This window comes from Eurytemora carolleeae, unplaced genomic scaffold (assembly GCF_000591075.1).
Source record: "Eurytemora carolleeae unplaced genomic scaffold, Eaff_2.0 scaffold462, whole genome shotgun sequence".
In the NCBI taxonomy this organism is placed as follows: domain Eukaryota; kingdom Metazoa; phylum Arthropoda; class Copepoda; order Calanoida; family Temoridae; genus Eurytemora; species Eurytemora carolleeae.
In genome coordinates, this window is record NW_019396408.1 from 159,063 (window position 1) to 172,429 (window position 13,367).

The 13,367-nt window shown below is 32.4% G+C and overlaps 1 protein-coding gene across 1 annotated transcript in view; it reads right to left on the reverse strand.

Moving 5' to 3' along the window:
* Window positions 1–3,769: 3,769 nt before the first annotated feature.
* Window positions 3,770–13,367, reverse strand: part of LOC111702718 (uncharacterized) — a 23,070-nt gene continuing 13,472 nt past the window's right edge. Inside the window, exons 3-5 of the mRNA XM_023474489.1 lie at window positions 11,323–11,458; window positions 4,147–4,269; window positions 3,770–3,859 (exon numbers count right to left, since the gene is read on the reverse strand). Of these exons, the coding sequence (XP_023330257.1) occupies window positions 3,770–3,859; window positions 4,147–4,269; window positions 11,323–11,458 (349 nt within the window). The remainder of the gene's footprint in view (window positions 3,860–4,146; window positions 4,270–11,322; window positions 11,459–13,367) is intronic.

Consider the following 13,367-nt stretch of genomic DNA (forward strand, 5'->3'; position numbering starts at 1 on the left):
TTTTAATAATCTGCAGATTATTTTGATATTTATTCAATATCCCGAATGGTAATCGTTCCCATTCAGGGGTTGAAGGGAGCTTTGATCAAGGAAAAATACAATGAAGGTTTTGAAAGTTATTGTTTTTATAGATCCTCAAATTAAAAGTGCACACAGTGGATTTAGAGTTGAAGCGCTCTGGATTATGAGTATTCAACACAAAAGTTACCAGCTCATAATTAACAAAAGTTACCAGCTCATAATTAACAAAAGTTACCAGCTCTTGCTAGGGTCCACTGTTTTTGTGTTAAAATATTTTTTCGTAAACTTAAATGTCTCCTTTATCATGTTACGATTTATAAATGTCCTAATGTTATACCATTTATATGTCAAATATCCTAAGATTCAAAAGATAAAAGGAAATACATCATGTTTTAAACATTTTATATTTGATTATTGACTTTAGGGATCAAAAAAGTCTAAAAAAAATATCTTGCGACTTAATCTTTAGATTTTTTAAAAATCCACTAGAAAATATGACAGCTTTCTCTTATTTATTGTTTTAGATAACGATCACACATAAAACGTTAGTTCAGAATACACTTTCCCGATGAGATCTTAGTCCGGATGAAATATTTTTAGTTCGGATGAACATCTCAGAACTCTTCAGGGGAGTTCTACTTCAAATTCAAGAAATGACAAAGAAGTCATAATTAACGATTTTAGTGGATACTTCAATTCATTTTAAATATAATTATTAAAAATAATTTTAAATATTGATTTCAAGATCTGTTGTAGCTCAAGGTTATGAATTAAACTGGATGGAGGTTACACTTGAACAGCTCCGGGTTCAGCTCTGTGTATGGTTGCTATAGGGGACGGACGGAGAGAGAGAAAGGGAAGCTAAGAGAAAGAAAGAATAATGACTCATCGTAATCAAATTATGTCAAAAACTAAGGAACTTTAAATGCGATATTATCGTGCTCAAAAATAAAAGTATTGCAAAAGTAATTTTTTTTTACAGTTTGAAGAAAAGCTTGAAAATTGAAAACTAATACGAAATCCAAATTAGTTTAGTTATACCTGTCCCTGCTAGGGTGCTTGAAAACCAGGATACGCTGGGGGGGGGGGACAAATTTACCCCCCCCCCCTCTAAATCCCATGTTAGAGGAATTTTTAAAGATAAAATATATCTATATAATAAAGCTCTTCGCTCATATATATACATATTTGTATGTATATATATTTATGTCAGCTTTAGCTGGCCAAACGGCTGGACCGAATGGGCTGACATTTTTTTAGGGAACCCATGGGTAGCCTGGGGGTAACATAAATAAATATCTTTTTCATCAGGATGCGATTTATTGAAACAATTGCATTTCAAAAATGCATGTTTTCAAAAATTATTTTACGGAAGTTTAATTTTGAATAGCCTTTAGTTCAGCATATTTTCAGTAATCCAGGGATTTATAATATTTCTAAAAAAAAACAAGAAAAGAAGTTGAAACTTCTGTTTAAAGGAGCAGAACATGCGAATCCACGAAGCGGTAAATATGTTCCTAATATTTCCTCCAGGTTTTAGATAACCGTATAATTGACCAACAACCCCCCTCTTAGATTACAAATCAAGAAACAGGGCTTACCGCAGAAAGCTGTTTTAAGGGGTTTAACACATATTTTTTACATTACTAAAAAACAAATTTAAAATTACAATTTTCGCCTTTTGATAAATATTACTGATTCCACAAATTTACTTTATTAGTGGCATGTTAAGAGGCTTATTTGTCCCTCGACCCGCTAGGCCTGCAAAACATCCCTTTATGAATTATAAATCGGGCAAAATTATTTTGTAAATAATTATGTATATGTTAACAAAGAAGATGTGCTCATACAGTGAAGTACAGATAAAAACGAATATTCTCTGATGAATCAAAACTCGTAAAAAAAGTTAAGAAAAACAAATTTTTCAAACAAAAAAACAACTTGTTCTTAACATAGAACATACCTTCTCTATCAAAAAAGATCAGGTCCAAGAAAATATAAAAAAAATCTTTAAAATTTCTGTTTAACAGTAATTTTGACCAGGTGTCTTAGCTATGAAAGGCTTGAAAAAAGTAAAAGGTATATCAAAAATAATGGTCTGACAGTTTGTTTTTATTACGCCATGCAAAATGTTAACAAGATAGATACATGACAGATGTAAGACAGATATAAGCCTGCAGGAAGTACCATTAGAGCACGGACGTGATAAACGTGATATGCTCAAGTCTGATTGGACTTAATGCTGCAGAACTCACGCTAGTGCATTGAGGGAACCCAATTGGATGGTTAAATCTACCTGAAGGTGTATCCTAATGTGAAGGGAACCTAGCTGATGGTTATATCTACCTGAAGGTTTATCCTGGTGTGAAGGGAACCCAGCTGATGGTTAAATCAACCTGAAGGTGTATCCTAGTGTGAAGGGAACCCAGCTGATGGTTAAATCTACCTCAAGGTGTTTCCTAGTGTGAAGGGAACCCAGCTGATGGTTATATCTACCTGAAGGTTTATCCTGGTGAAGGGAACCCAGCTGATGGTTTAATCAACCTGAAGGTGTATCCTAATGTGAAGGGAACCTAGCTGATGGTTATATCTACCTGAAGGTGTATCCTAATGTGAAGGGAACCTAGCTGATGGTTATATATACCTGAAGGTGTATCCTAGTGTGAAGGGAACCTAGCTGATGGTTATACCTGTGGTTTCAAAAACATCTGAAGCCGACATCTGGTTAAGCAGTTATGACCACCTGACGGATGTAGGAGGACAGAGGGGCGGCTGTCAACAACTCTCGCAGCGAAAAGGTGCGTGCTTTCTACTCAACAAGAAAGAAGCTTCAAGTGGGATTGATCCAAGTGAATGACGATGAAGAGAGGAATGGTGGACAAGCAGGGAGAGTCTATGGTTGCCAGCTATAGGTACCTGGGGGTATCCAATCCGGGCTTACAGATGTTAGGGAGCAATGAGTGTGATGTTTCCTATCAGTACGGCACCCGGGCCTCATTCCAGTATATCAGAAGGATTCCTGCACTCTATATTCTCAGGCCTAAGAAGAATCTTAGGCAGCTGGAATCTTGTCAACCCTCTTCTCAGAATGAATGAAGCGTGGATGGATGAATGTGCTGCCAGATTACAACCCCTGGTAGATCAATATAAAAACCCAGACAACACCAAACTTTCGCAATAGAAAAAATTCCGAGATTTGATCGTAACAACCCGATCATGTCCTGGGGACAAAAAAATCTCTTTTAAAAAGTTATATCTACCTGAAGGTTTATCCTGGTGTGAAGAGAACCCAGCTGATGGTTAAATCAACCTGAAGATGTATCCTAGTGTGAAGGGAACCCAGCAGATGGTTAAATCTACCTGAAGGTGTTTCCTAGTGTGAAGGGAACCCAGCTGATGGTTATATCTACCTGAAGGTTTATCCTGGTGTGAAGGGAACCCAGCTGATGGTTAAATCTACCTGAAGGTGTATCCTAATTACAGGAGTAAGGATGGATTACAGGAGTAAGGATGGATTACAGGAGTAAGGATGGATTATAGGAGTAAGGATGGATTACAGGATTAAGGATGAATTACAGGATTAAGGATGGATTACGGAAGTGAGAACGCGGGTAACATGAGCATTGAGCAAGGGTATTTTAAACTATAAGATCTGTTGGAAAAAATGATCTAAGTTTAAAATATCAAATGAATACACCATTAGGTTGTAAAGATATTGGAATTAGAAACTTTTAGTTTGTGGCAAAGACTAAATAATATTAACCTCTAGTTCTCTGTTCTGAAGGGCCTCCTTGTCTCCAGAATATCTTCTTACTCTTACTCTTGTATTTCCCCAAACCTTAAAATAAGTTTTTTTTTACAACAATAATTATTTTCCATGTAATTACTTCTCAAAATTTCTAGTAAAACTCAAACGCGTATTTCAAACCTCATGACATTAATATCTATACACAGGAAAAATCATATTTTACTAAATAAAAAGATTAAAGCAATTATTGCGTTGCTAATTTGAAAATCTTATTTTAACATTCTTCAAAACTATTTCAGTTCAGTCCTAGAGATATATTTTGGACCCCCCCCCCCCCNGGTGGGGAGCCGGGGGGGGCAATAATCGTTGTATCCTACCTTGCTGACCATAGAAGAATATTGTCCGAGGTTGTAGGACGGATAATGAGGATCAGGATGAAGATCAGCTCTTGGTATCTCGTAGAATATATGGCCAGGACGTCCGGACATTTTCAATCTTTCCTAACAAACAAAAAATGAAAGTAATCGAAAATTAACTTTAAAACGCAGGTTCCTTGTAAACAATTATGCAAAAAATGTTGACAAATTAATCTAGGTGTTTTATTTGCTGATTTGAAGGGTATGAAGTATCAAAAAGGATAAACATATTGATGTCCGAGAAAAACTGCGGGATTACAGGAAAAATTTCGCGCAATATTTTTAAATTATTCCAAATATTAATAATCCGAAAAACGATGTCAAGAGGAACATAAAAATGAATTGAACGAGGAAGCTGAGGAAACGGCGGATTTGAATAAGTCACTGTCAGTTAGACGGGTGCCCAGTAGTGCCCAGTTCTCCCAGTGGTCATTTAGTTTACTTTTGTCACTTTTGTGTACTCTTCGTCGTAGTCAATTACTCAGGGTGACCAACCAGATTGAAATATCCCCTAACAAGAAGAAAAATCCTCTTTATCCCCTGAAAAAATTGAAAATTCCCCAAATTTGGACCAATTTTTAAGACAAAGTTCTGCAATATTGAAACAATAATTACCACAGGTCAAAAATAGGGATAACTGAAATTCATTGATTTTTAGAAAATTTCAAAGCTTTTATATCTGTTAAGAATAAAAAGAAATTGATTGAAATTGTGAAAATTTCATAGTTTCTGAGCTGTGTACTAGTAAACTTAGTCAAGTGAACTATGAAAAGACTGAAAGGATGATTATACTCGCTCTCTAAAAATAGTTAAGTAAAAATCGAGTATAAAGTCCTTTAAAATACTGACATGGAAATTTTGAAAATCCCGAAAAAATCCCACATTCCCAAAGACTTTCAAAATCCCCGAATGTGCACTTGTAGGGGATAAAATCCCCAAGGTTGGTCAGCCTGAATCGTCCTCCGTGAACTTTTAAACAAATAGATCTTCCAAAACCGGTTTTTTTCAAATTTAAATTTTCCCGCCATTTTCAGGTTGAGTATAAGAATTTAATACTTTAAGTATGAGGGAGAAGGGGAAGAGCGAGAAAAATTATCCATAATCATTATCATATTATTGCATAGATATATCACATTATGCATAGACGTCTACAAAGTGGGGGGGGTCTCTGGGGCTAAAACACCTGATAAGCATGGAAAGCAAGGAAGCGTGACCTCTGCTTCTCTACCATGTATTGTATTATATATAATACGTAAGAAGTGCAGGTACAGAACTGAGCAGTGGAAATATAGTTTAGAATTTCGTAATTGGTCTGGTCAGACATCATTCCACATTTTACTATAGTTCTGCTGCAAGCTGTGAAGAGTGTTTTGTTGGAAATATTAAATACTAAAATATAATTTTCAGTATAGTACAGTTCTTATTGTAAAATTTACTATAGTTCTGCTGCAAGCTGTGAAGAGTGTTTTGTTGGAAATATTAATTATACTAAAATATAATTTTCAGTATAGTACAGTTCTTATTGTAAAATATGATTTTCAGTATAGTACAGTTCTTATTGTAAAATTTACTATAGTTCTGCTGCAAGCTGTGAAGAGTGTTTTGTTGGAAATATTAAATACTAAAATATGATTTTCTGTATAGTACAGTTCTTATTGTAAAATTTGTCCATCGAGGTCAGATGTGTGTAGAGTATCGTTATTGTTGATATCCAATATTTGCACTTTTAGATTTGAGTTCAATCTATTTCAAATATCCCTGCAGGATATAACCTTGATCACGATAAATTAACAATACAAAAGCTATGTCTGTTAATTCATAAGAGGAAAATATATATAACCAACTTTATAACAATAATGATTTTACTATCAATAATCCTGAAGTATATACCACACATCATCACCTAAATAATTTTACCATGTATTAAAACAGCCAGATGGGCCTGCAGAGCCCTCCTTTGAAATGTCCAAAATGGTGAGGACCCCCAGGAAAATTCCTGTAAAAGGCCCTAAAATAGCTTTAGCATAGAACTTTCTTTTTATTTTTAAAAATCGAATTAAAACAGAAAACTTATAATTTATTTAGCTTATGTCATCCCTAAGGGTACCCATGAGTGTTTTTTACTAAAATTCAGCCCATTTGATTCAGCCTTTTGGGCTTAGGCCAGCCATAGCAATTAGCAAACATATAAATTAACGAAGAGCTTTATGACTTAGATTACAATTGTAAACCTGCTTTTTTTAAAACAGAAACTTTTACAAGTCATTATTATTTTCTGGGCCTTTGTCCTTTTTCATCTCATAGAATTTAAGTTTTAAGTCAGGTTTTAACAGCATAATAAAGTCGATTTTTTATAATCAATGTTTTTTTCTGCTAGTTTTATTTGAAGGAGAGATAAAGTATAGTACATGCAAGGTAATATGACTGTACATGTGTACCTTTAAAGTATCTTATACTTATGCCTGATATCCATGAAGCCAAATGTTTTGAATTTACAGTTCAAATTTTGCCCCCCCCCCCCCCCTAGAAGCTTGATCTTATAAATAACTTTTCATCGTGAATGATTAATTCCAAAATATTAATATGTATTATATATAAATTATTGATTATTGATTTCTAGCATACCTTTAAGTATGAATAATATTGCATATAATTAATAAAATCAATATATAGAAAGGCAATTAGATGCAAATGATTTATAAACAAAATGATAATAATTAATTTAATGAATTATATAATACTTTTTAATTGCAAGTTTAAAAAAAGTTAGGTGTAAAACTACTAATTCATGGTCACTAGCTCAGCATTTATAGTTTTGCAAACTGAAATATAAATATGATACAGTGGAGACAAGTGAGAAAACTGACAGAATTTACTTAATTTAAAAAGATACAAAAACGACGATATCTCCTTGAAAGTTAACCAGTTAAAATTTGAAAAGTTTCCATTGTGAATCTTATATAGAGCTATTTTACGATGAAGGGTCACTTATTCATATTTCATATTCTTATTCAACAACAAAGCACGAGATGATAAAAATAAAAAATCACAATTTACTATGTAGCTTGGATCCGCCAAACCAGAGTTGGTTGTTTTAATTGGTTGGCCCATTATAAGCGAATAAGAATTGCAAATTACAGTGTACATTTTAAACAAAACAATGATGATAAGTCATGAACAAGGTAAGGAGGGGATGAAAAAGGAGGGAAAGGGTGGGTACTCAGCGGAAGGGTTGTAACAGAGGGTAACATACATTATTATTAGAATCATGTTTATGAACTATGAATTGAATTACAGGGTGAAGAAAATAGCAAAGACTAAGTTTATCCACATGAAAAACAGTTATGTTTATTTTTAACGAAACAAAAAATTTTAATGGAAATATTTGAAATTTTCTATAATTATGCCTAACTGTCATAAGAAAATTTAACAAAAGAATTGGGTCTTTGCCACAAACTCAAAATTTTCTAATCCCTATATCTTTCAAACCTGGTTTAATCCATAAAACAATTTAATTTAGATTATTTGATCTAACAGAATTTCTAGTTAGAAATACCTAAGGTCTATAATATATACAGTTTACACAGCATTGAGTCTAATTTCCAGGGATTTTCTAATTCCTTTATGGATTAGAAAATTTGAGCATATGTGGCAAAGACTCAAAATTAATTAATTTCTTCTCAAATTCTGGGATGCGAAAAAACGAAAGTAAACAATCAGCGTGTGAAAACCTGCAGATGAAATTTCCTTCGAGCCCCATTTTCTTCATGAAAAAGGCACTGTGAAGAACAAAATATACAATATTATTAAAACTTTTAATATTTAATTATGAGGTTTCTGCAGTTAAGGTTTAATTGTTTTCGTACATGAAATAACAAGGCATAATTAGGTCAACTATTCAAATAAAATATGAATTAATCTAAGAAATCAAGGCGCTCCCTGCCTCTTATTTTTAGCAATAATCTTATACAGTCAGGCGCGTACACATTTTCTTGGCGCTTTCTGCCATTTATTTTCAAATCTTACCTTAGTATTTCCCACTTATTTAAATCCCCCCCACCCCTAACCCTACTTGTTGAACAAGTATAGCTTTATACATTATGCAAGTTTTGGCATGTCTTCCCGCAACCCCCATGAAGGTCAGGGGGAAATTACATTAGGAGTGGATTAAGGGAAAATAAAGAGGATATACAGAGGAATACATTATAATACATAGTCCTTGAATTAGGACTACAGTGGACTACAGGTGACTACTCAGGACTTCAGAGAATAAAAGAGAACTATACAGAGGGATACATTATAATATATAGCCCTTGAATTTGGACTATAGTGGACTACAAAGGGGAGTAATCTCAGGTGACTACTCAGGACTTCAGAAAATAATAGAGAACTATACAGAGGGATACATTATAACATATAGTCATTGAATTTGGACTACAGTGGACTACAAAGAGGAGTAATCTCAGGTGACTACTCAGGACTTCAGAAAATAATAGAGAACTATACAGAGGGATACATTATAATATATTGTCCTTGAATCGGGACAACAGTGGACTACAAAGGGAAGTAATCTCAGGAGACTACTGAGGACTTTAGAGAGTAAACACGTACAGAACTATACAGAGGGATACATTATAATATATTGTCCTTGAATCGGGACTACAGTGGACTACAAAGGGAAGTAATCTCAGGAGACTACTGAGGACTTTAGAGAGTAAATACGTACAGAACTATACAGAGGCTTGGGACTACAATGGGCTTAGAATAACAGCACTTTTAAGACCGGGGGGGGGGGCAAAAATCGCCCAGGGGTGGCCAAAAAATGTCCACATCTCTGGCTAAAATACTTATCAATCAATCAGCTCTTACATGGTTATGAAAACTATTTATCAACCTTTTTGACCTCGTAGAACCTATCTCTATAGTTTTCATTTCACATCTTATAGAGTGAAACGACAATCTTGTTTGTAACAATACAAGAACTTTAGAATTTGAAAAATGTTTTTTTTTCCAAGGCTTAAAAAAATATTAAACTAAAATAAGCAACCTTTTGCTGTTCCCCTTTTTACACTTGTACGTGTAACAAAAAATAAACAATTTACATGATCAAAGGCTTTAAAGCTGCAAAGACTGTGTTTCTATTCCTCAGTTTACTAAAAAATTATGATAAGAAATGTCATATAAACTTACCAGATGAAAAAATTAGTTCAGCTTCAACATTTTTTGGTTGTATTCAAAATATTTAAACCTGAAAAGAATTCTTTTTCCTGTATACGGTTTCAAAGCTATATAAAAAAGACCATAACTTAAATTTGGTAGGACTATAGGGATATTTTTCAAAAACTTTAATTCTGAACATAAAAAAAAAGTAATTCAAATATCTATCATTCGTCTCTCATGTGACATTTTTTAAATTTTTACATCACTCTGAAAGTTAGACACTTTCTGATTATATAAAATATAGTAAAGCTTCATTTCTAGATAAAAATTCAATATTTAAAAAAACTAGATTTGTTGCACTCATGTTTCGTGGGTTAACCAATTTATGTAATGTAAATTTTGGGAACTATGGAAATAATTCCTTCTAAATATGATCAAATTTGATTGCACAATGTTGCAGGTGCTTCCTTCCTTTTTATATATAAATCATATATTTCTCTTTACACTGCAATACCATTACACCGGAACCAGCGACTACAGGGTGTCCCAATAAACATGGAAATAAAGTGACTTTTAAATAGTCTTCGATCCATGGAAAATTAATTTATAAATCTAATAACGCTAAAACACACTTTATAAAATTGTTGGCTGCCTGCTTTGAACCTTTGATCAGGATATTGAGAATCTTGTCCCAGAATTATCTATTCTATGAAAAAAAACACAATTTAAAATAAAGGATGTCTCGCTAAACAAGGCAATTGAGAAGACTTTGATCTTGATCTTTGACATTTATTTGAGAACAAAATCTACTGAGAAGTCATGAATCAATCATTTATTGACACACACTTTGGACTTCAGATAGCTATGATGAATCGAGAACAACATTCAAATCGTCTCCCGACTGTCATGTTTAGTGGGACACCCTGTATCTCATACAATCTTATCTTTTTAACCAATTTTTCCTCATTTCATATTTTTTTTAAAGAAGAGATTTCAATTCCGTCGCTCAATTCTCATTTTTATTGAAACACCGGGCCTGATAGGATAAAAATCCGACGTAAATTAGATAAGTCTATTCCTACTTTAATTAAACAGTAATCATCATCGTTTTTTCATTACAGCCAAAATTGGTATATAATTAGAATCATGGTTTTTAATTGGTATAATACCATCATCAATTAAATATAAATATGCTAAATACATGCTTTACATGCTTTACCATTTTTTAAAATTTATTTACTTTTCAACCTACAGGGTTACCCACAAGAAGATAAGACCCTCATGACAACCTTAAACTTTTTAAGTCTTTAGTCTAAATGTTAAGAATCAGTTTCATCCTTTGTGGGTATAAATACGGTCTAATACACTTTATTGGTTTTTATTGATTCTTTTAAGCTTGGGTGGGTTTCACTTAAAACAAATTTAAGATTTCAAAAACTTTGTAAAAGTTAAAATTTCTTACGAATGACGTATCAGAACTATGTTTTATTCTAAAGCCATTATTTCTCATTGGATTTACAAATTCTTTTTTATCATTTGATATTTATTTTGGATACATTTAAGAAAACTGTTTTATATTAACTTTATTATGATAAGACACAGAAAGAATAAAAGTGTTGAATTTCTTCATCTCAATATTGATTATTGGTTAGCAACTTAGCTTCCTTAACAATCAATCAATCATTCATCTTTATACAATACATCATTATACACTATGCAGTACATGGAGATAGTGGGACAGATAAACAAAGAATATCGGGTGTGCAGAGAATTTTATCAATGTTTTAGACGATAAATGGTTTGTGAAATTCTATCAAAGTATTCGAGATTCTATCAATGATTTATATGATTCTTTTTTTTACAAGATTGTATCCAAGTTTACGAGAATTCTATCAATGTTTTATGTGATTTTATCCAAAGTTTTTAATGCTCTATCATTGTTTTCTAACAGAAAAAAAATATTACTTGCCGCTCTACCTTATATTTATCGTGCTTAGACTTTGACTTCCTCCCGGGAGCTGGATGCTTCCAGGGTTTCCTCTTGTCTCCGGGTATACAGGGTTTCCCTTCTCCGTCCTTCCCAGTGGTTTCCCCACCCTGGAGAGAGAGGTTCCTGAAACAAAAACCATGTTCATAACAGGAAAAAATGTTAATATATAATTGTACTTTATTTAAGGAACAAAGTGAAGACAAAGAGTGTAAATACATTATACAACAAACATAAAAAGATATTAAACTATTTTCGAACAAAAACAGGCAAAGGGTCATCAATTTTTTAACCAAAATTTATTTTATTTTAAGTATTTTAAGTTTAATTTGTGCAATTTAGAATAAGTAAACAATACAATATGATTGACGTTGAATTTGTTTACATTTTGCAAGGAAGGAATGTTGACAGTGCAGTACACACAAATCTTTAAAAAGCTGGATGCTACAGTGAGACCCGTTAAACTGTGGAATAGAAAGACGACTGTAAAGTTATGGTTTTAAATAGTTCAAATGACATAAAACACACCAATTGTGCAGTGTACATATAATCCATTTCACTAAAAGAGTTGATTTTAAAGCTTCAAAAAACTATTTGAAAACATATAAAATATTTAATAAAATGTCGTCATCACATTTAACAGTTTTATGGGTCCAACTGTGTTGTTTATCTATTCCTTAACAATAATTGAATATTTTTATACATTTATATACATTTGTATATATATACACTTATATATTGAATATATTTCTTTGTTTTTTTAACGAGCGGATCTTTTTTTAACAAAGTGATAATTTTGATCTAGATTCTAGATATACGCAGAAATTATAAAAAACTTAATAAGGCTAATAGAAATAATAATGGTTGATTTTTAGCGTATTATGTGCGTATTTTGGCGTTAAAGATTTTAGATAATCTAATATGATATGGAAGCTCTATGCATTAATAATTTTAAAAAGTATTAAGTTTGAAAAGAGACCTAATTAAAAGATTAAAATCTAAAAATTCCTTGAATCATTTTACCCTGAGAACCCCCTTTATACTTTCAATTTCTTTCATTCACTTTCAAACCTGGCTTTTGTGTTCCAAAAATGCTTCAAATAGATATGAATGATTAATTGAAAAGATTACAAGTTAGATTATTTCAGTTATTTCATCAAAAGTCAATGACTCTTGTAAATAATGTTTTTAATTAAACTATGTTACTCGACCTACTCATACAATCTAATTTAAATTTTAGAAATATTTTTGAGTTATTTCGACTCTGATTTTCTAATCCCAATATCTTCACACTCAGGTTGACCAAACGTAGGGATTAGAAAATTAGAGTTGGTGGCAAGAACTCAGTTCCTTAGTCATTCAATCGAACAAATTCAATTTAAATGAAAGTCTTTTTTCTCTCGCATAATTAGATTTTAAAATGTTTTTATTTTCATATTTGACCTTTTCACAGAAAATTTTAAACCTTTCTTTTAAAATTACTGAATGAAATTAGGAAATATTCACAGTTTGAAGTATGAAAGGTCTACACCATCCGGTTGCAAAAATATGTATAAACACGAGGGGAGTTCTTATAAACCATAGAATATCTGATACAGTGGATCTTATATCAATACAATGAAGACGACTTTTCAATATAATTTTTAAAATTCTAACAAGCTTTTTTAAAGTTACAAGTTTACTTGTAAACAAAGACCAGCTGTTAATTGGCAGTTTCTCTTTGTTTCCATGCTTATATGATACTGTCTGAATAGCCTGGTAGAAATCAAAATTAAAATCGAATGTCGTCTTCATTGTATTGATATCTACTACGACGACTGTTTATATTCTTTTCATGTTTACTCGAGTAACTTGAGTTTGACACAGTCAACACTTGAGAGTAATAAATTCTTATTACATAATATAAGCTGAAAGATAACTAACGTTCCATGAACTAATTGGTTTAACACAAATTTAATTAATATTGGTACTAATTATTTCCTGTAACCCTGATAAACATTGATCCCCTCTCACTTCCCCGGAGGGAGGGGGGGGG